This window comes from Poecile atricapillus, chromosome 11 (genome assembly GCF_030490865.1).
Source record: "Poecile atricapillus isolate bPoeAtr1 chromosome 11, bPoeAtr1.hap1, whole genome shotgun sequence".
In the NCBI taxonomy this organism is placed as follows: Eukaryota; Metazoa; Chordata; class Aves; order Passeriformes; family Paridae; genus Poecile; species Poecile atricapillus.
Genome location: NC_081259.1, coordinates 15,470,640 through 15,493,019, shown reverse-complemented (window position 1 = coordinate 15,493,019; position 22,380 = coordinate 15,470,640). Strand labels below are relative to the sequence as shown.

At 39.2% G+C, this 22,380-nt stretch overlaps 1 protein-coding gene across 4 annotated transcripts in view; it reads left to right on the top strand.

The window, feature by feature from the left end:
- Positions 1-22,380, top strand: part of OTUD7A (OTU deubiquitinase 7A) — a 107,661-nt gene that overhangs the window by 66,877 nt on the left and 18,404 nt on the right. For all 4 annotated transcript variants that reach the window (XM_058846837.1, XM_058846838.1, XM_058846839.1 and 1 more), the window contains 6 exons: positions 6,536-6,718; positions 8,560-8,778; positions 13,857-13,958; positions 15,371-15,498; positions 16,189-16,301; positions 21,630-21,757. In XM_058846837.1, the coding sequence (XP_058702820.1) occupies positions 6,536-6,718; positions 8,560-8,778; positions 13,857-13,958; positions 15,371-15,498; positions 16,189-16,301; positions 21,630-21,757 (873 nt within the window). The remainder of the gene's footprint in view (positions 1-6,535; positions 6,719-8,559; positions 8,779-13,856; positions 13,959-15,370; positions 15,499-16,188; positions 16,302-21,629; positions 21,758-22,380) is intronic.

Here is a 22,380-nt window from a genome sequence, read left to right as displayed (position 1 = left end):
ATAGGACAAAATACTTTAAAATGCCAACAATGTAGGAAATCATCAGGTACTGAAAGATTTGTGATATAATAATAATACAAACTGATTCAAAAATAGTATGTTTAACTGAAAAGTTGCCCTTTGACTTGTATAAATGGTTTCATTTATTTATATAAGTGATGTGGTAGTTCACTTAATTGAGGGATACATAGCTGAACATGAACTCAGGATCTGAGAGGTTGGCTTTTCAGTCATGAAATGTGAGCAGGAAAGGTGACTGACCCCATGGAACAAGACAGAACTGAAGTACAGAGACATCTCCTCAAAGAACAATGTATACAAGCCGAATTCAAAGAAAAGCATGTAATTTATAGAGAGGGAGAGAGACATTTACAGTGCTATCATGTGACTGAGTGTACAAAACTAACTCCCCAAAAATAGTCTCTCATTCTCCTTTCCCTCAGATGGTTCCTTTTTTAGTTCTCTTGTGGAGGGCTTGGCAATGGGAAGAGGAAGCTGAGCTGCTACCAATGTCTTGTTAAGGCAGGGAGCAAAACTGTCATTTCCAGCTGCCTGTTCAGTTTGGAGTGACTTTGCATTCTAGCAGAAAATGAGGCATATGTTAGTAAAATGGCCTTGCTGTATTATTTTCCTTTGAGAACATGGACCAAAATTAAATCTTGTTTTAAAGCATATGGTCTAATTTTATCCTAATTTTGTGTATTAGTTTTTCAGAAGGAAAAAAAGCTGGTCTGAAGTTCTTACCTTTTGCCTGTAAATATTTGTTAATCTGCTTCAGGCCAAACAGGAAGAAGTGCCTGCATTTAAACTGAATTTGAGAATTTCTTTATTAGCAATTGGTTTGTAAGAAGAGACTTCATTGTGGTAGCCTGGGGTGTTTCTGTGTTGCCTTCAAGTTGCACTTGCAGGTGCATTTCATGGATACTGTCTTGATGCTCAGTGCATTCCTCAGATTATTCTTCTCTAACTGAAAGTTAACTTGTTGCCCACTCAGTTGATGTTGTCCCATAATTGGGTCCATTGCTCCTGCTTCACTCCAGGCAGCGTTTCCTGTCCCTTTCGACATTTTCTCTGCTGAAGTCCTGTATAATCATGTTGTTGCTGCAAGTTGCCGTTCATTTTGGTTCTTCCTATTTAGATCTTTCCTAGTTCCCCATCTCAAATTGCATCCTTTCCAGCCTTTTATTTATCATTAAATCAGGAATTTCTGATGACCTTTCAAATGTTCTTTTTAACATATTGGAGTAGGTGGATATTTGAAAGCTTGGGGTGGGGGGGGCGGAGGGGGAACTGTGTTGCATGTTTGCTTGTCCTACTAATTAATGATAAAATCCTCTTGGTTTTCATTGTACCTGATTTAAGAAGTGAAATGCAACAGACATTAACTATTACAACCCCACTAAGCTATAATATTTTAGCCAAAACAGTACAAAGCAAAAAAACTCAAAGACTATATCAGTAGATAAAAAGACAATATCATGTTGCTCTGGGGTTACAGCACTGGAGAATGCCCTTGTGACACCCTGCCTGGACGGCTGCATCCAGCTGTGCTCCCCCAATGGACCTCTCAGGACATGTCCAGAGGAGGCCATGAAGATACTCAGAGGGCTGGAGCACCCTTGCTATGATACCTTTGCCTGTTGGGGGAGAGAAGGCTCTGGGAAGACCTTAGAGCACCTTCCAATACCTAAAAGGGCTCCAAGAGGGCTGGAGAGGAGCTTTTGACAAGAGCACAAGTGATAACAGAAGAGGGAATGGCTTCAAACTGGAAGAGGACAGGGTTAGATTAAATATTGGGAAGAAACGCTTCCCTGTGAGGGTGGTGAGGCCCTGGCACAGGTTGTCCAGACAAGCTCTGGATGCCCCCTCCCTGGAAGTGCCCAAGGCCAGGACAGGGCTTGGAGCAATCTGGTCCTGTGCAAGGTGTCCCTGCCCATGGCAGGGGGTTGGAATGAAATGATCTTTGTGGTTCCTTCCAACCTAAACCATTCTTTGAGTCTATAATTTTATCAGTGCTTCTAAGGTGAATCCTAGTTCTGCTGTTCTGTATCACTTTCTTTATTAACCTTTTGCTAATCTAGTTTGAGGTGGTAAGGCAAAAATGGGTAAGTGACTTAGACCATATATTGTTTCATCTAAATCCTTGTTTTTTCTTCAGGCTCACAATGTCTCCTGTTGTTATTCAAGGAACCATTATTTAGGGCAGAAACTTCACAGTGTAGTTGTGTTTATTTTTGAATTTCCCTTTTATGTAGGTGTCTGCTATCTCTGACATTAAACACATCAGTACCAGCCTTCAGCCATAGTGTATCTTCTATTCCTTACTCAGCTGCACTTTTGATTCTTGGTGTTTTGTTGTTTTTCCTCCAAACAAGAAGGACTTGGTTTCAAAGCAGAGACCTTTGAGTGTTGTTAAATTGCATACCTGCTGACTCACGTAGCACATGTAGCTGTTCAGGAAGCAATTGCTCAGTAAGAGTGTTCTTTCTTTTCAGTCAGTGAGTTGATTTGGCTCCAGCACCCTGATCCTGATTTCACTAACTGTGTTTTCTAAACCAACTTTGTGCTGCTCCAGTTTTTTTGCTGACTGATGTTCTCTGGCCATTCATAACTGGAAGCCTTTCCTGCAAACCTGCTGTGTTGGTGGTGGTTTGGAGCAATCCCATTGTTACTGATACAGAGCTGCCAGTGGCTTGATGTGATTGTATGCACTGAAATAACGTCGTTATGCCTCTGAAATGCCTTTTTAAATGCAATATGTCATATAAACAAAGAAGCAGTCAGTGAACGGGGTGCCTCAGATCAGTAATAGTGAGACAAAGATAGTAGACAATCTAAAAAATAGCCTTGTGTTGGTTTTGTCTGTCAAATTGCAACAAGTTTTTACTTGGCTCACTTTAATTGATGAAGTTATGCAGAATAATGTAAGTGCCTGTTTCTTGTCCTTCAAGCATTACCTCTGTTGGAGTAGGAAAGACTAGCCCTTTCTCTTGGGTCCCTGTGCAGGAGATGACAAAGAAAATGAGAGCGACAGAGAAGTGAGTTGTGTGAGCAGGGTCTGGGAGATGTCAGAGAAGAACGTGGAAGACAGATACAAACAGAACGTAGGAGAACACTTCCTCTTTCCCTTCTCTAGGGGCAAGAGGGACTTTGTGCAGTCTGGCCCAAACCAGGATGCCAATGCCACTTGATGGTGTTGGACAAGGGACAAGACCTGCCCTGTAGGCTTTGGGTGGGAGGATGTGATAGTTTTCCATTATATGAATTTATATGAATTTATAATTATAATTTCCAATTATGTAAGTTTTTTTTGGTCATTTCTAACCCAGCATAACTCAGGGTTTTTTTGGCTCTCAAAACTTGGTTTGTAATGTAATAGGATATAGTTTCAGAAATTCAAAAGCTTTTAGTATGCAAAGTTTAAAGGAGGAGAGATAGGCAGTGTTAGTTCTGTTAATCTCCACAACCACAAGCCTCACTGATTTCCTCAGTAACTTGCAGCTGGAACTTTCTCACCTGCCTGTCACTGATAGAAATCCTTGTTCAGATCATCTGCTCTGGGCATTTCTGAATTTAATAATCTTCTTGATTGGTTCCCAGCTTGCCTCTTGCTTCTGCAGTCTGTTCCTGTGCTCCAAATTACATCATATTTTTTATTAGATTTGTTAAATTTCTAAAGTTTATTTTGCACTGCATTAAATTTTTATACCTATTTGTATTTCTTCTTTCATCGTCTTTCATAAAACCCTTAGTTTTGTTCTCTCTTTCTTTTCTCTAATTGTCTTTGCTGCCTCCAGTTTCCTTTATTTTCATTCAGGATTTTTCTTTGCTAATTGTCCCAAACTGATGAATTCTCCTTTTTTTTTTATAGGCAAAAAGGAAAGCAAAGATTTTTCATTTATATTTACTTGTGAAAGTGTAAACCAAATGGAGAGGGGTAAAGGGGGAAACCTTCCATCTTTCCAGTGGAGTGTAGCTGGGAACACTTATGCTGGTCATTGAGGGTGGTTAATTTTCAAAAACACTATTTCATGGAGATGGAAGGGTGCCAAATATGTTCTTTAATTTGGTTGAATGTTTTTCTTGCATTTCAATGCTTGGAGGCTCCAGCAAATTTTGGGAAAGTGAGTCCAATCATAATTTCCTGTGTTGGTTCTCTGAAGTTTAGGGTCTTGGTGCTGAATTGCTGCTTCTGTTCAGGAGATGGGGACAACTCCAGAGATATGGAGAGATTTGAAAATAAAATATTTGTTAGGTATTGAAATTTTAATTTTTGTAAGGTTTCAAGACTATATTAGAAGTTCAGTTGCTACAGTGTTCCATGGAGCGTAACTCAAGAGCTACTCTGCAACCCAGTTTAAAATGCAACACACTGTGAGCCTGCTTTCTGAAGGCTCAATGTAATTTTTCTGTCAAAGCTTTTATATAAGATGATTGTATTTGGCTTAAAACTGAGACCAGCGGGATTTCTGTGAGTCTGCTGATTTTCTGCTTTCCTCTTACATACATCAAAGCCCTGTCACCCAGCAGCCACTTACAGCACATGTGCTGGGATTTTTGTTAGCTTCAGAATTTAAACATGAAAAAATATTGAGCAGGGAAACTGCAGGGAATGCCCTGAGAAATGCTGCTACAGATGTGGTACTCAGGGATCTGTACTCAATGAATCCAGGTTGTTCCTGGGGTCACATAGCCCTGGGTTTGTAGCATTGCCAATACTAGAATAGTGTTTTCTTTAAAGCTATATTTCCTAGAATTATACTTATTGTCACCTTAACTTTTTTTTTTTTTCATTTACTTTATTGTTTTTATGTTTGAGAAGAAGAATTTAAAAATGTGTTTAAAGTGCTTCTTAAAACTAGAATCAAAGAAAAGCAGTTCTTACTGCAAACATTGACTGGTTTTGGGAGCACACTCATGACTCTGCCTGTTTGGGTTGTGTAACTTGGTTGGGATGTGTGTAAAGAGCAGAGCCCTGACTGGTTTATAGCCATTCACTCTATGTGGGATTTTTAGTGAACAAATGCTGGCAATCACTGAAGTTCTTGTTCCAGAATCTCTGACAATTTTCACTGAATTTACATTTTCTCCCACAGCCTTTCTAATAGCCAATTACAGCATTACAGAACAATTCTGTATGGCTCACATGGTGGTTTATATTATAGTCTGCTCTGGAGCTAGATAATGTTCTTGCTCAATGATACCAATTCTCCTTTCAGAATTTTGTTGGTACTTCAAAACCTGAGGTAGTTTAGCTCAACTCTGTAGGTAGGTACCCTGTAGGTACCAGCTGTTTGTGTTATTTTTTTTCCTTCTTCAGTTAGGCTTCTGTTCTTCACAGATATGACTGTAACAGTAAAAGGCTTTAATTTATCTGTTTAAAAGTGCTTTGTACTATATTTAGCTTACCTTCTTGGTGTAAGCAAGTAAGTTATCTTTAACTGCTACTCAGGTAATGCAGCTTCTCAAAGTACATAAAATGACAACCTTCTGTGGTGTAATAAATCATGCATTAGTCAGAATCAAGTTACTTTTGAATTGCCAGGAAAAGTGCTTGTGGAATGCTCTGAAATTCTCATGTAACTTGTAGGGTCTCTCTTTCTCATTATTAAATATTTTTAAATTATTTTAAATTATTTTAAATATTTTAAAATTATTTTAAAATATTTTAAATATTTTTAAATATTTAAATTAATAAAGTTTAATTTTAAATTAGAAACAAGTACTTGGAGAACAGCAGACATCTCTGTATCTTAACTTATTGGGATTGTTTGGAAAATAGCAGGCAGACATCTCAACATGTTTTTATGGTTTTCTGAGAATGACAAGTCCCATTTCACCACTTCTACTAAACAGACTTGTGAATCTCTGGATATTGGCCTGCATTCTGTGGTCGCTGGTCAGAGAAATATGCTGAAATGGAAGGTGGAAGCAAATCCTTTAGAGGATTCTGAGCAGCTCCCACAGACATGGAACCACACTGGATGAATCTCTTGCTGCAGGTTTTATTACAGAACACTGTCTTATATTACCTGCTTTCTAGAAGGCTTTTAAAACCTTAAGAGAGAGAGAGTTCTCCTTCATGTATGAGATAAAGGGACCTAAAGTATTTTGTGTTTGCATTCTAGCTGTTCTGCAAATGAAAGATAAGAAAGTTTCTCACTCTTTTGGGCAATGACACTATCGCTCTTGTCTTTCCATCATTGCTCCTAATTATTATTTATTATAAATACAACTGCAGAATTGCAAATTACTGCTCCCTCTCAGTGGGATTTAGAGTTAATCCTAAATTGCTGGCTTTTGAAGCCATTTAATTGGAATCTGAGCAAGGGAAGTCCTGGCCTTGATCACCTCCTGTGATACTGCCACTCCAGTGGATGGTGGCTTTTACTTGATGTTAGCTGGCTTTGACACTTCTTCACACAGTGTTGCTGTGTTGGGATGCCACAGGCTGTGTGGGTGGGCCCCAGGAGGGTGGTGGTGGTATCTGCTCCCCAGACAGAGGTGAGCAGATGGTTCCTTTGCTGTTTTGCAGGCAAGAACTGGGACCTGACAGCAGCTTTGAATGACTATGAGCAGCTGCGGCAGGTGCACACGGCCAACCTGCCCCAGGTGTTCAACGAGGGCAGGTTTTACAAGCAGCAGGAGCCAGAACAGCCTCCCCAGGTGACCAAGGCTGAGAGACCCTGCCTGCAAAGGCAGGATGACATCGCCCAAGGTAAGAGCTCCTCTGCAGGGTTTCAGGGAACAGGTGGGTCTCTAACCTGTCTGCTTGGGAGCTGTGCCATTGTCACAGACTCAGAGCTGCTGCTAGACCCTATTTTTCATGTTTTGGTGGTTGTGAGCTCTGCCTCAGTGCTGCAAGCTGTTATTTTTTTATATGTGATTAAAGTAAAATATGCTGTCCCCAAGCAGTCCTGTGGTACTCATGAAAGGAGTTAATTAGAGGGTGTCACAGACCACTCTTGTATATTGCTTTCTATGCTTATTGAAACAAACAGAAAGGTTTAAAAATCCATATTTCACTCTTTGCAGTCTTACAGTGTGTGAATAGGGTGTATGAAGACTATGAATAACTTTCAGCTTCAAAATTTCATTCTTTTATGGTTCCACAGAAACTGCCTTCTATCCCCTGCTGAATAGAAATTGAAACCTTAAGAAAAATTACTCACCTACCTCTAACAGTTAATTTCTAGTACAAGATGATATGCATTAGAGTTTAATTTTTTCTTTGCAGACCTCATATGGGTTCTATTTCAGATCTCTCTCTCTTGCTGACTGTTGGGTTGCAATTTTTTTCTATGAATTTCTCAAGAAGCTGTAGTTTGCCCCGAAATAAATCTGCATGTCTGACAGCTTGTCATGTAGGCAGGTAATAGCAGTAGTTTGGTGATGGCTTTCTGTACAGCCCTTAAAAGGAACAGAAGGGCTTCCCTTCTCCTGCTGACTCTTCCCTCCTATTAAGCAGGAAATAGAATCAGTACTTAGGAGTTTCAGTAAAGCTTTTTAAAAGTTGCTGACTTCCATCAGAAGAAAAGGAACTGTGGTGCTTCTTCTGACTCCTTAAAGCACTGAATACAAATAAAGGGAGGAAGAGCAGCACAGTTTATAAAACCATGTCCCTTCAGCCTCTTTGGGATACAGTTGGTACTGAAATGTCCATCTGATGCTTAGTGGGTGCAGTAGGTAGTGTGGGGTATGTCTGGCTTTGATCACCAGGACTGACAGGAATTTGGCAGCCAGCTCAGTGTGTAGCTGAGGATCTCCTGGTCAGAGAGCCACCTCTGACTGACAGGTGGACCTAGGGGTGTTCAGGGAGGAGCAGAGAAGGGAAAGGAGCACCTTGGTTTGCACCAAGGAGTTGGAGGATGCAGCCAGCAGGGGAGGGCTGGGCTGTGCTGGGGAGGGGTGATGGAGTGGCACTGGGGATGTCACATGGAAGTGCTGCCCTGCACTTCTGTGCCCCTGCTTAGGGGATTTAGCTGAGATGTACAGGGGGAGGAAACAAATGCAAAATCAAACCTTCTACCCTCTCCCTCAATTTAGGATATTTTAGGGAGTGCAATTTAACTCTCAAAATTAGAAAGACTTCGATCCATTAGAGAAACAAAAGTTCACAAACTGCAAGAAAGTTCATTTTAAATAACCATTAGTCAGTTTGAGATGTCTTAAATACACTATTAGTGATAAGTTTTGTTAAAGTAAGCTTTAATTAGGAGCTCAAAACATTAAATGATCCATCAATAAATTTTTCTTCCAATGAATCTTTGAAAACCTAAGATTCATCAAGAAAAAATTTTATAGGAATATTTGTTGCTCATATTTTGTTAATCTTACTGTGGGTCTGTTTTGCTAGAAGGAGAGTCAAGTTCCTCTGGCTTGACAAAGGGATCTGTAATAGGAACAAGCAATCTTTTGCAGTAGGGAGATAACCTGAGAAAGGTAGCAAACAAGACATGGAATAAATTCCTAGTGAAATCAATGTGCATTCACCAGCCTTGGCATTGCCAGCCTTTTATGCAGTGGTACCAATCTAGCTTCTCTTTGGTTCCTCTACAGAAAAGCGTCTTTCCAGAGGAATTTCCCATGCCAGCTCAGCCATAGTCTCCCTTGCTCGCTCACATGTAGCAAACGACTGCAGCAATGAGCAGTTCCCTTTGGAGATGCCTATCTACACATTCCAGCTGCCAGACCTGAGCGTGTACAGCGAGGACTTCAGGAGCTTCATCGAACGGGACTTAATCGAGCAGGCCACCATGGTTGCACTGGAGCAAGCAGGTGGGTGACACCTCAGGTGTCTGTCACCTCAGGTGTCTGTCAGAGGCTGGGTGACAGCATGGCTGCCAGTAGGTAACCAATACAACATCCGAGTGGCATTTCTAATCCTGCTTCGTGTTTGGAGCTTGCACATCCTGCCTGGGAAATAAAAGCCAGAGAGTAAAAGCAACTACTGTGTTCTTTGCCAAATGACACATATCCCAATCCTCTGTTTCTTTTAAAACCTTACAGAAAAAAACCACCAAATTTAGTTAATAGAACAAAGAAATTGAGAAAGGATGGAAAGGAGTGATGAGGAAGACATTTAATAGACAAGGACAGGAGTCTGGATGGTCAGAGGGGATTGGTACTTTCAGTTCTCATGAGAAAATTACATTGCAGTGACTGTGAAAGGAAACATCTTCAAGTTCTGCTACAGCTTGATAAAATAGTTTCTAGATACGTATTTTATGTATTTATTATTTTTTAAAATGAGAAACTACATAATTTTAAAGTAATACTTCAGTATTGCCATGGGGAAAAAAAGTGTAAATATTTAAAATTAATGTTAATTCACATCTATTAGTAGTTTAAAGTTGTAAGCCAATTTTGAAGGATATGGAGAAATCTATTTAAAATTAGTATTGGTCCCTTACGAAACAGCAGGAGTGCTAATGAACCATGAAATGAACGCATCTATATAGTGAAATGCCCAACCCTGGTGATATAAAAGAGTTGTAAAATCAGATTTCATGGTTGCTTGTAGGATATGGAAGTTGCTTTTTTTGTGTGTGTATTGCTCTGCTGGCTCGTGTAACACTTGGGATTGATCTGAGGTTCATTTTCCAGCCCTGGTGCCCTGTGTGAGCCCAAACTGATAAAGTGCAGCTCTGATTTGAGGCTGGATCTGGTGTCCCACTAAGTACTTATGAGGTGTTGTCATGTGCTCTTTTTTGGCTTTGGTAATTGAAAAGCCAGACAGATAATAGCCTCAAACAGCACATACTTAAGGAAAAAGAAACAAAACCTACAACCAACCAGAAGAACCCCAAGCAGTGCTCAGAAGGCCTTTTTCTGGGAGAAGTAGCAGTGTAGAAATAAGGTAGGAATGCTACCAGGCAGCTATGAAGCATCAAAACTGCAAGTCACCCATCAAGAAATATATCCAGTTTTTCTAAGAACTAGCTAACCCAAGGAGGACAGGGAAAAAGTAGGATGATTCTTCCTCTAGCAGCTCTGCCAAACCCTCCAAATTCCATAGGAATATCAGAAGATACCTTGGTACAGTACCATTGTTGACCTACCTGCTTCAGTGCAATTACAGTCTTTACAGTCTAATATGAACTAGAGGATCACAGAGGCTTTCTGACCTTAAAATCAGAGAATATGTGAATTTAGAGCTGACATCCTCTAATCCATACAGAGCTGGCTGGCTTTGAACTTGAAATGGCTGCAGAAACTACTGAATTTGCTGCCTCTTAGCATTCCTCTCTCAAATCTCTCTGAAAATTAGAATAAATAATTTATTCTTTTTGCACATTAATTAGGGCAGTAACTTGACACACACTGGAAAAGTGCCTTCATTCTCAGAGCCTCTTGCATCCTGGAAAGGAGAGGGTTTTACCATTTGGAGTACTTAGGGGTTTGATCACAGGTTTCCTTGTAGCCTTAAATAAACTTAATTTACTTTGTGAGCATTTCATTCAAATAATCTGGAACTTCTTTATTTCTGTATTTCAAGTAAGTTAAAGAGATCAAACAGTTTGCTTAAAAAATCACGTAAGGCTTCATAGAAACAAACCTCTTCTGTTTGTTTTAGATGTCAAGATATTCAGTTCCCTGCCTATTTTATTTTATTTGCTGTACAAAATTAAGAGAGTGAATTAATAGGAAAGCCACAGAGTACTAGATATTTTATTGTCTCCTACCAACAGTTTGACTATGGTTTGGTGAATGACATGAAAAAACCTAAAAGATGAGGTGCATTCCCTGCAAAGAGCCTAAAATCTATTTCAAACCAAGTTCCATGAAGGACAGTAGCTTTTGTAGCTGAGGTTGGGAATGTTAAAGGAAGAGGTGAGTGTACTTGGGTATAATGCCATGAAGTTCAAGAGAAAATAAATAGGAAATAAGCTGATTAGGCAAAAGGAGGAGGAAATTTGCTAGGAACTAACAGCTTACTACTCCCAAAGCCTGGACTTGGAGAGCAGAATTGCCTCTAACAGTGTCACACGTGGGTTCTGAAGTGGTGGTATGAGCTGTATGTCTATGAAAGCCTGTAAAGTTTTTGTTCTTTTTTTATATGCTTAAACTCTTGCTACCTTGACATCCCTATGTGACAGCATATCCTGGTTGCATCCTATCTGTATGGAAACTCAGAAGAAAATTCCCAATTTACTGCAAAGTGCTCTGTGAGATGATGAAGGAAAGGCCCAGAGAAAGGCAGTCTGATTTACTAACTCCCTACTACTGCAGTGTGTTATTTACTCCTTAATATGATTGTTTTCTGTATATTCTTCTGAAAGGATGGAATGCATCACATTCACAAAAACATTTTGAGGTTTTGTCCCTCTTGTTACCTCAGCTGTTGATGATTATTGCCAGAATTGGAATGAGGTCAGCTTGTGAGTAACAGGCAGACTGACCTCTGTGAGCTCTGGCAGTAATTGATGTGGTTCTTCAATAGAGGATGGCCCAAGGTACTGATAATATTAAATGAAGTCTGTGTGAAAGCAATTTTTAATTCTAAATATTTTGCTGCAGCAAGTTGATTTTCATTATAGACACATGCTCCCCTGTGTGTTGTTAATGTGTGGGTTGACACAAAGAGAGATATAATGAAAACTTCTGCTGTACTGAAGTACTGTGTTTTTAAAAAACAGTACAGGCAGAGGAATGGCTGGTCTAACACAGTGTTTTGAACTGAAGGAAAACCCAATTCTATTGCGGTGCTGAAATATAATTCAATACAAATAGTACAAGTATACTGTATGAAAGTCCAAGAACTGTTTTCCTACACTTTTCTTTCTGTGCTCATGTTTGTGTTTTCTAAGAAGCATTTTATACAGCTACAGCCAAAGTAAACAGTAGTATGCTGTTAAGCCTGGGCTTCATGTCCCCCAAACTAATCCACCAAAATTGTGGAAATGTTTGATCTCAGTTTTCATTTAAGCTCAATTTTCTTCTTTTTTCCCTAAAGGGACCCACTATAACCCCTAGATTTGAAAAATGAAAATGCACCACTTTTTTGTTATAATCCAATAATAAACCCATATCTGGTATTTTTTTTTTTGGTCAGCCATAAGCTTTGTAATATTAACCAAGTCCCCAAATGCTTTTTGTGGCATTCACTTGATGGAAGATTACTTTTATAGAAACCTTCTATTACTCAAAAGATTTGTAAACACCAGACTTTGGCATTTCTTACCAATAGATGTAAGTTAATCTGCAAAGCAATGCCACTCATATTTCCTTAAGTCCTACCTAAGGTCTGTCTGGTTTCAGGTCTTCTAACTCTGCTTTATGCAGCACCTTGGTGCAACTTATTGCTGAATATGATTCCACCAAAACATTCTGCTAAAAACGGTGGCAAGTTGTTATTTCACAGATGCAGGAGTTGTTAAAAATGATCTAGTTTTCCTTTCCAAAGGATGTCTAATAGTGCTTTAAATTAAGTTTCTTTATTGCATATTTAATTTAGAACTCAATAAGCCTTTGTGCATTCACAAGGCAGCTGCTAAAATCATTTGAGGATTACCAGATGTGCTTATTGATCTGCTATGCATCTTTACAGTGTGGTACTCTTAACCCATTCTGACTAATTGCAATTTAAATCCATAGTTGTAAGTACCTAGAATAAATAACTGGGGTACATAAGAAGTATTGCTACACTATTTTCCCCTAATGTGTATTACCTGCAGTTGCAAATAAACTTCAATATAATTTTGCAATGAAAACTTCATAATGGAGAGACATTTATTTGTTGTTTGAACTTCCTTCTGTTTTGGGGTTTAACCTTAAGTGCAGAACTGCCTGTACAAATACATAAATTCTATTTCCTCCCAGCTTCCCAGTCAAGAAAATGGGGGAGAAAAAGTCTGTCTGTTGCATTATTCATTCAATTATTCATTTGTGCATTACCCACAGACCTGCCAAGTCTTGGGAAATGTACCAGCTCTACTCATCCCTGTTAATCATCTGCTCTTCCTCATCCCCAGAGATGTTACACAATTAGCCTCACTTGCTTTCTTTCTACTAGAGGTGCTCACATGACCTTTTAACCAAGACTCAGCACTCCAGTTTGCTACCACACGGCAACCTGTGTACCAGGAATTACCTACCATTAGTGTGGGCTTGGGCAATGAGAGTCTTCTTGACTTATTGCTTCATTGAATATCTGTCCTTTTGCCAGGCTTTTCCAGTACCCATCTCTGGTTTATAATCTGTAAAGCATGCTTCTGTCATAGCAATGGTAGATAAGTGATTCTCTAAGTATTCCCAAAAGAGAAAGGTCACATTCTATACTATGCCTCAGGCTATGCTTTGGTGTCATTTTAATTCTCTGGTAGTGTAGCTGTTGGTTTTAGTAGATCTAATAATGATTTACACTATGGGAAATGAGAGGAGAATCAGCTGTTGAAACAATCCATCTGACTGAAATAATTTACTTAATAAACTTACCTTTATAGTAACATATCTTGATTACCATACATATTACTTTTGTCTTTTGACACAAGAAAAATTCCTTTATTACCTTAATATAATCTGTCATGTGTGTGTGGGAGGCCAATGTCAATTATGTTTAGGAGCTGACAGCAAGGTTCATAATGGTATTAAGGCAATAAACTCCTTGGAAATCCATCCCTGGATGCAGCATATAAGACTGGGAGATGCAAATTAATTAAAGGTGCTCTTTTCTAGATCCATGTAGAGAATAGTTTATCTGCCTAATGTCTTATGTTTTCAGTTTTGACTTTATTTTTAAGCTTATTTGGTAAAGAGGATGTTCATGGTTGCTCCTCCTGCTCTGTGTTTACCTGCACAGAGCACTGCTCCTGTTCCAGGTTCCTCTCCCCCTGTAACAGGTGTTTCCTTTCCAGGACGCCTCAACTGGTGGTCCACAGTGTGCACAAGCTGCAAGCGCTTACTGCCCCTGGCAACAACGGGTGATGGAAACTGCCTCCTGCATGCTGCCTCTCTAGGTAAGGGACAGTGTGGGCAGGAAACCTGCCAGAAATATTCACTGCTCTCCTCTAGCCCCAGCCAAAGATCAGAAACATGTGAGATGCAAAGATTTGCATTAAAAGTCTGATTCTGGAGCAATATGTCCATCATATTTTGCTGTAGTATTGTTTCCCTCAAGCATGCCTAAAGCAGGAAAGGAAAAGATTTCTCAGGATATAAAAGTATAACTGGAACAGTATCTAAACACATGTATCACAAATACCAGTGATCTGTATTTTCCTTATATTTACCATGTTGCTGGCCTAACAGGTCTGGAACAAGCAAATTCCAGGTGCTACTGCAGGATTGTTCTCATTATGTGCAATGAATTTCATTCATTCTCTTGATTTTCTTCTAACAGTTGAGCTTCAAGAATATAATGTCAAGCTATTATCTCTGTTAGTTCCTTGTAGAGTTTAAGCATATGTGAAACAGCACTTGGAGTGAATTAATATAATTTCCAATTGATAAATTAATTGTTTATACAAGATTTTTTAAGCCTTTCTGCAAATCAGCAGAAAGCTGTGAAGCTGAAGGTCTTTGATATGCTTTCTACATCCTAACCTGTTATGAAGAAAGTTAGATTTTTTTGTGATTGCCATAATCTTCCACCAAAAGTACTCCAAAGTGTGTCTTTTTAAAAACATTGGGATTTTTAATGTTTTGAAGAGACTCCTCCTATTGAAAGAAGTAGTAAGAAAAGAGGTTTTGCTGTTTCCAAGGATCCTTTTATTTTTGTCTACTTCATTTTGTATGTTAATTACTGCAAATGTTTTGAGAATTTTGACCTGAATCCAGCAGCTGACAATGTGGCGACTGAAACACAGCTGTCTGTAGGCACAGGACTGGGGACAGCTCTGCTTTCTTTACTATTCCCAATCATATAAAGAAGTTTCATTATCGTAAAATGAACTTGAAAGCCTGTGGCTGTTTGTATTTTGTCTTTCTATCATCTTGAATGCTTGTCTCTTCACTTGGGTGTTGAAGCCAAAGGAAATTTCCTGCTGTGGAAGAGCTGGAGCCTCTGGGGGCCAGCACTGTCCATAATTCTGCGAGGTGCCTGCAGTGCTCATTAACATCTTTGTGCCTGCTGGCAGCTGCAGCTGAAACCAACCTGTGCACTGAATATTCCATGGCTTGGAGCAAAGTTGGAGTTGCATGCAAACAAACACTGAACCAGCTCAAATCCTTGGTCGTTCCTTAATCAAAGTTTAAAATGTGTTAGAACTCCCTCTTGCTGTTCATTAGCTTATCTGCAGCGACTCTTTCCTTTGGAAACCTTAAAAATAGTGAGTGAATAATTTGCTAGGGAGAATCTTCAATTATGTATTAGCTATTTCTATTTCACTGTAGCTTCTTTAAAACTGGATGTCATCTTGTGCTGCCTTAGGGATGTGGGGATTTCACGACCGGGACCTTGTGTTACGGAAAGCCCTCTATACTATGATGAGAAGTGGAGCTGAAAGGGAAGCACTGAAAAGAAGATGGAGATGGCAACAGACTCAGCAGAATAAGGAGGTCTGTATGGCCCAAAGACAGCCTTGTTAATATAATTTAGGGTTAAAAGCATTCTTCTGAAGTTTGCTGTGAAAGTTTTAATTGCTATCAAATTCCTTGTGCTGCCATTTTGTATGGGGAAGGAGATATTTATATTTGAAATTTTCATGCCAGAATGCAAATGTGTGTGTAGCTTTGTGGGTGTAACTATGTAGTTTTTTGTGCCTAAAAGGTCTAAGATACATTTGGAACCTGTAGAAAATTAAATGTGTAATTTAGCTATCAAAAGCGTTTTGAAATGAGTGGATGAAATCCACAGAAGAGAGAGAACTCCATTTAGGAAAGATTTCCCAGAATCATGAAATAGGATTTTTAGAGCTGTGGCCAAATATTGAGTGGAAGTGTTCTAACTGAAATAATTTGTAAATTTGGTTTGACTTTTGATTAAGAGCTGTACCTTCAGCATGTTACTATTTCCTGAAGATGTCTGTGCCTAAGCAGTAGCTAGAAAACCCAATTTCAGGAGTAATCCTGAAGGCAAACAAGTGAATGTGCTAACTCTAGAGTTGGTATTTTAGATATTTTTAATAAGTTAATATTCTTTCACCTGAATAGAAATGTTGAACTACTAATGGTCCAAGATAGTGAACTGAGTCATGTGTGACACTGTGTGTCAGCAGACTGGTGACAGCATTTCCCTCTGCCCCATAGTCAGGTTTGGTATACACGGAAGAGGAGTGGGAGCGCGAGTGGAACGAGCTGCTCAAGCTGGCGTCGAGCGAGCCGCGCACGCATTTCAGCAAGAACGGGGGCACTGGTGGGGGGTAAGTTCAGAGTGTGGCACAGTCTCTGGGGCTTTATTCTCAGCAGGAAAACAACACAGCATAACTGAGTGAAGGTGTTCATAGCACCACCAGACTGCCTTTGCAACTGTTTACTCTTTTGGCATAATTATCTAATGGCAGAATTATCTAAAATTCCTATTATAATACTTAGCATTTTGGTGATGTTTTCTTGTACAGTTACCACACTAACTTAAGGTTATTTTGTATCCAAAGGAGTCTTGGTTTAACTAATCCTAATTGCCTTGCTTGTGGAACAAGCATATTGGCAGTATCACTTAGTTTTTTTTCAGGAATATATTTATGAAAAGGTTAGGGATGAAACAGTACCTACAACATTTAAATACCCCTGACCCACATATAGAATCTGCTTTAAATAGCCACTATGATAAAACCCTCACTTTCAGTGCAGTTATCCCCAAAAGAGAGGATTATTGACCAGCCTTCAGAATGCAGAAGCATTAGCATTTGTGTCTAGTGTTTATCATTAAAAATATTCATTGTTTGCTCAGTGCATTATTTTCTCTACCTGCTGTTTCCCCTGAAGAAAATCAAGTGTGGTGATAAGTAAACTGACAAAATAAGGCATACAGTACAATTAGAGTAACAAAGTTCATAGAAAATATTCTTTGGGCTCTGAAAGAATATTTTATTTTCCCTTTAACCTTGTGATTTTAAGGATAGGTAATTCTAGGAATTCCAGAGGACTTTGCTTAAAAAATTGTCAGCCACAGTCTGTCTCATTCTCTTCTGTTCTGAAGTAAAAAAAAAATAAAAAAAATTTATTCTCATTTTAATTTCTAGTTTGTTTCCTGTATTTGTAGATATTTTTCTCTTGATATGTTTCAGTTTTCTAGTTCAGTTCATATTTCTATTAAATCTGGTCATTCAGCTCAAATTTTCTCTGACTTGTTCCACTTCATTCTGTATGTTCTATGTACCACATGTTTTCAGTACCTTCTAGTCAGAGGTGCCCTCAAATGTTATCTTTGCCAGGCAGTCAACCTTCACCAGGTAGCTACACAGGGAGCAGTACTAGTACATAAATAACCTTTTCATCATGGTTTGCATTTTTTTTTTTTCCAGTCAAAATAAAGTAAATACAAATAGCCAACAGTTAATTTTTCCTTTGAAATAATGGAAGATGAATCAGGCAAGAAACTTATCCTATTCAAGATGTGAATGAATACTTCTCTTTACATTCATTCCAAAGACAGAATGAATGTGACAGAATGAATTATTTTTTCTGTTTAATGAGCCCATGTTCAAAGTAGGGCCCTTGACAAGGAAAAGGAATATCAAAATAGTATTTTTGAGATGGGGTATATTATGTCCTCTAGATAGATGCTATATTAAGCAGGCTTGCACATCAGTCTTTGAACTGTAGATGAAATGTTTTCCTTCGGTGTCAGAATTAGCTGAAGCATCAGAAGTTGTATCTGCTTCAAAAGAGTTCAGTGACAAACCTAAGGCTGGAATTGTGCTGCCTCATTCACACCTGCAGATTTCTTTTAGTTATTTTTCAGAGTTTTCTGTATGCAAAGGGGATCAACAATTGCTGCTAAACTTTGAAAGATTTCTCCTTTGAGGGCACTCATTCTGAGACTGGGAAGCTAGAAAAAGAGAAAAAGGAAACACAGAAAAACCTGGTTATTAAGCTCATGTTTCCAGCATGTAAAGCAGAGCAAATTTATGAAACAAATTCTTGTTTTGAAACAGATTTGCACATCTTCCTGTAAATGTAAAAAATTAATTCTAGATTAACAAAATTGCTTCATTTATCTCCATTTACAAGCAAAAGCAGGGGCACTGGATTGAAGGAACTGCACTGAAAAAAGGAAAATGTCTGGTACCCTGTTTTTTGTTAAGAACCTAAATATTGCCATCCTACTCAAAAGAAAATTCCAACCCCTTCCTTCACTGTGCAATTGTCAGAGCCTCTTCTCGTCTGAGTGTGAATATCACTGTTGTTATTCACTGTTGAAAACCCAGGTGCTGTCATGGTTTGAGCTCATACAGACATCTGGAAGTGGATGGTATTTGTACTTATTATCACCTCCTAGCTGTGTCTGTGCTGTTGAAGTTTTCTTATTAATAAATTCAAGGGATTCAAAATGGGGAAGAAGGGAGGGAATACTGCTGTAATCTTCCTGTGTGTTGTTGGCAGAAACCAAGAAGACTTAAGCAGGAAGTACCTCTCAAATGCAAGTGTCTTCTGAGGTTTTGGACTTGGTTTGGTATTCAGGGTGCTTCAACAAACAGCTCTTCAGGCACAACTCCTGCAGCCATGCAAGACCCTCACCTTGTACAGAATTTAGTTTAGACCATTTAACAAGATATTGCCCCAAAATTGTTTCTATTTGATCTAGTGTCTGTTACAGGAGTGCTATTTCTTTCAAACTGTTCAGTGTATGCAGCAATTATAGGGTGCAAATAGAGATAGTTCATTACTGGCTTATTTTCAGTTCACATAAAGTACTGAAGCCAAGCACAACCAAATTGCTGTGGTGATTCAGATATGGAACCCAAAGCATTCACATTCTGTGTTTCCTTTAGTCAATTCAATATACCTTTTTTCCTTGAAGAATGACAGAATGTTCCACTACTGTGCAATTTTCTGTGTTTGAATTGAAGCCCATTGCTGACAAAAGCTGTAAGGAAATCAAAGGAGAGGTTCCTACACCTACAGCTGCAGCTGTGGTTTGTGCCAGTTTTCATTTGGGGATTGTTAAGCAGGAAAAGAAAGGTGTCAGAAATGGAATGGAGGCAAACTGAGCTCTGAACTGAGACTTCATTCTGATCACCTGCTTCTGTCAAATCACCAGGTTGAACTTTTTCCCTGTCATTGGTCTCTTATTCTCTGTGAATCCCAAAACAGGCCCTAAACTCAGAATGGCTCTTAGAGTTTGTTGGACTGAAAATCTGGAGCTGTGTGTGGGGAAGGAAAGCAAGGTTACCATAGGGAGCTGTTAGAAGGAAATCCAAGGGCATGAGAACAGATCTTGCTCAGTTTACAGGCGAGAGAGCAGCAGCCAGCCAGGTGGAACAGCAGGGTAGGTGACTTTTCCCTTACAGCTTTTTGAAAGAGGTTGTTCTTTCATTCCTGGCTGCAGTACAAATTGGATTTTCCATAAGAGAGGGAGTCTCTTTGGCCTGATGAAACAGTGTCTGCTGTGATTGGACTGGAGGTACCAGTGGTCCTGTAGGTCAGGCTGAGATTTTTATTTTAATTTGTTTTTGTTTTTATTAGTAATTTGCTCTTAGAATTGAGATCATTTATTTCATCTGAATGCTCTGGTTGAGCAAGATTCTGCAATGCAAATTTACATACTCTTATATAAGTGGATTTCATTATTTAAAGTTAGCTTTACATGAACAGAGGAATTAATTTCAGTTTCTTAAATATTTTTTGCTTCCATGTTCTATCGACAAAATTATTTTGTCCACAATTTTCATGGTCGTGTAGCCAGCATGCATAAAAGATCCCTGAAAAAAAGTGGAATGATCAGTGGCTCAAAGGATGTGGCAGGTTGCTATGGATACTTGTTAATGATGATTTTTCATTCTCATTAATCTTTAGGAAAATTCATACTGAATCCTCAGCAAGTGGCACTGAAATAATATAAAACATGCCAAATGAATTACTGGCAGTGATGGTAGAAAATTGAGCATTGAAAAGGTTTCCCAGAGAGGCTGTGAACTCTTTCTCCTTGGAGGTACCCAAAGGCTGGCTGGACACAGTCCAGGGCTTTGGATGGCCCTGATGGAGCAGGGGTTGAATAAGGGGTTCACTAGAGCTCCACTATGACCTGAGCCACTGATCCTGTGGCAGTGAACAGTGGAATGTGTAATAGCAGAGAAGGGTTTGAAATGTGTGAATATGATCAGATAGTGAATCAAGCAATGTGGGGATGTGGTACTGAAGAGGAGAAAAGCTCAGTGGAATTTTGGACTTTGTGCAGTCAGGCATGGCAACAGCTGATCAAAGGGATAGAGGTCCCTCTGATACAGCTGTATCTAGAATATGCTTTTCACTTCTAGAAACCTCATTAACTAGGAGATGAGGAATAATTAGAGGATTTGAAGGAAAAAATTAGGACTGATAGGCTGGAAATACTAATGTGAGAAAATAGCTGGAAATCTTTCTGGTGTATTGTCTTGCCAATAAGATGATTCCCCTGAGTTGCTTTTGGCTGAGAGATTACTCCGAGGTGACAGAAAGGATTGCAAATGCTGAAAAACTGTCACAGCCAGCTGTGGAGAAGAATTCAGTAGGGAATAGGGGAAGAAAGTGAAAAATAGGAAATATGAACATCAATAAAAAATTCCTGATTAAATTTCCTGGGTAGCAGGAGGAAGGGTCCAAGGAAGGAGAGGTATTCCACTGCTTGACCAGTGAATGTCCCGTACCAACCTGCTGGTGATCCTTTCCACCCTCCTGTGCTGCTTGGCTGGGATGAAAGATTTTAAAGTGAAGTTCCAGGGATAGGCTGGATGCTGTCAGACCTCTGAGAGGTTGTTGTGTTTGTTCCACACACTCTGGAGCACTGTCCAGACACTTTTGCTCTGTTACTGTTCTTCACATACACAGAAAATTAACCACAGTCAGTTCTGGAGGTTCCCTGCACAGCTGGCAGGAAGAGGACAGGTGCTTGTCTCCATTTAAAAGTGTGTCTGTGTCACCTTGCCCACCTTTATTTGGGTGTATTATATTCTAAAGTGGCATTCAGCAGTGAATTATCATCTTTACTTTTGTCTGCTTCCCACAGCCCTACTGTTTTTCAGTCTTCCTCCATCCAGTTGGTTTTTGTTTTCCAGGCAGGGGCAAAGCTTTGAAATGTGGTGCTGACATCAATTACATTAAACTGGGAAAACAGAAAGGGGATAGCTGAAAGCAAAAATTCATTAAATAGTTTATGCAGTCATAGAAGGGCTTGGAAGTGGTCAGCTAGAGAGGTGGGGACTTTAACAGGTTTATTCTTGCAGTCCAGATAAAAGAATGACCTGTTTGGTAGAAAATTTGCTTTCTAGGTTGGCTTCTAAAGGTATTGGGCATTTCCATCTCCTGGAAGATTGATGGGCTGATCTAAAGCATAGTGATACTGGTTGGACAAGTTTGGTTTTTTTTAATGCTGCTATTTCCCTTTCCATTTCTTTTTACTGTCTTCCATGATTGAAATATGAGTTTAGAAGAGTGGGGATATAAGGGACAGTGAAGAAGAAACAGCTGCTGGGGTGTGTTGATCCACCAAAGTTTCATTCATGGTTGGTTCAAGCTGGTTCATAAAGTCTTCATCCTGTGCCTTCTAGAGTGGACAATGCAGAAGATCCAGTGTATGAGAGCTTGGAAGAATTCCATGTTTTTGTCTTAGCCCATATCTTGAGAAGACCAATTGTTGTAGTAGCAGACACGATGTTACGAGACTCAGGGGGAGAAGGTAAGAGCTTTTATTAGAGATCCTTGCACCTCTCTAAATTGAATCAGCTGGAAACTGACACCAGCAAAAGACCCAGCTGTAACGTATCAGTGTTTATGGCAGAACTGCTGCCTTTTCCTGAAAGAAAAAAAAAAAAGGAAATCACAGAACGATGCTCAGTCCATTTCTATTAGCTAAAAAAGTACAAGATAATTATATAAGCCTTGCTGAAAACCTCTTTATCCTAGATATTCGCTATTAATGATTCCACTGATAGCCACCAAATTACAGAATACATTTCTGACTGGTCTAAATGAATAAAGCTCTAATTTTGCCATGTTATTTAGGTGCCCCTTAAAACTCTGAAGAAACCAATCTAATCTGACTTTGAAAAATTGAATTTTAAATGTGTGTATCTTGGATTTTTGTTTTTAATGACTCCTTTGCAGCTTCTCACTCAAAAGTTTCCACAGTTTTACTCAGTTTGCACATATGAGCACACAAATGTTAGATCTGTATGTGGAGCTAGCTGGACACTCTGAGCAGAACTCAGAGCATTAAATTCTTCTCACTTCCTACCATGAACAAACAGAATTCTAATTCATGATAGGGTATTAATTAAAGGGGGATGTTTGTCTGATTAA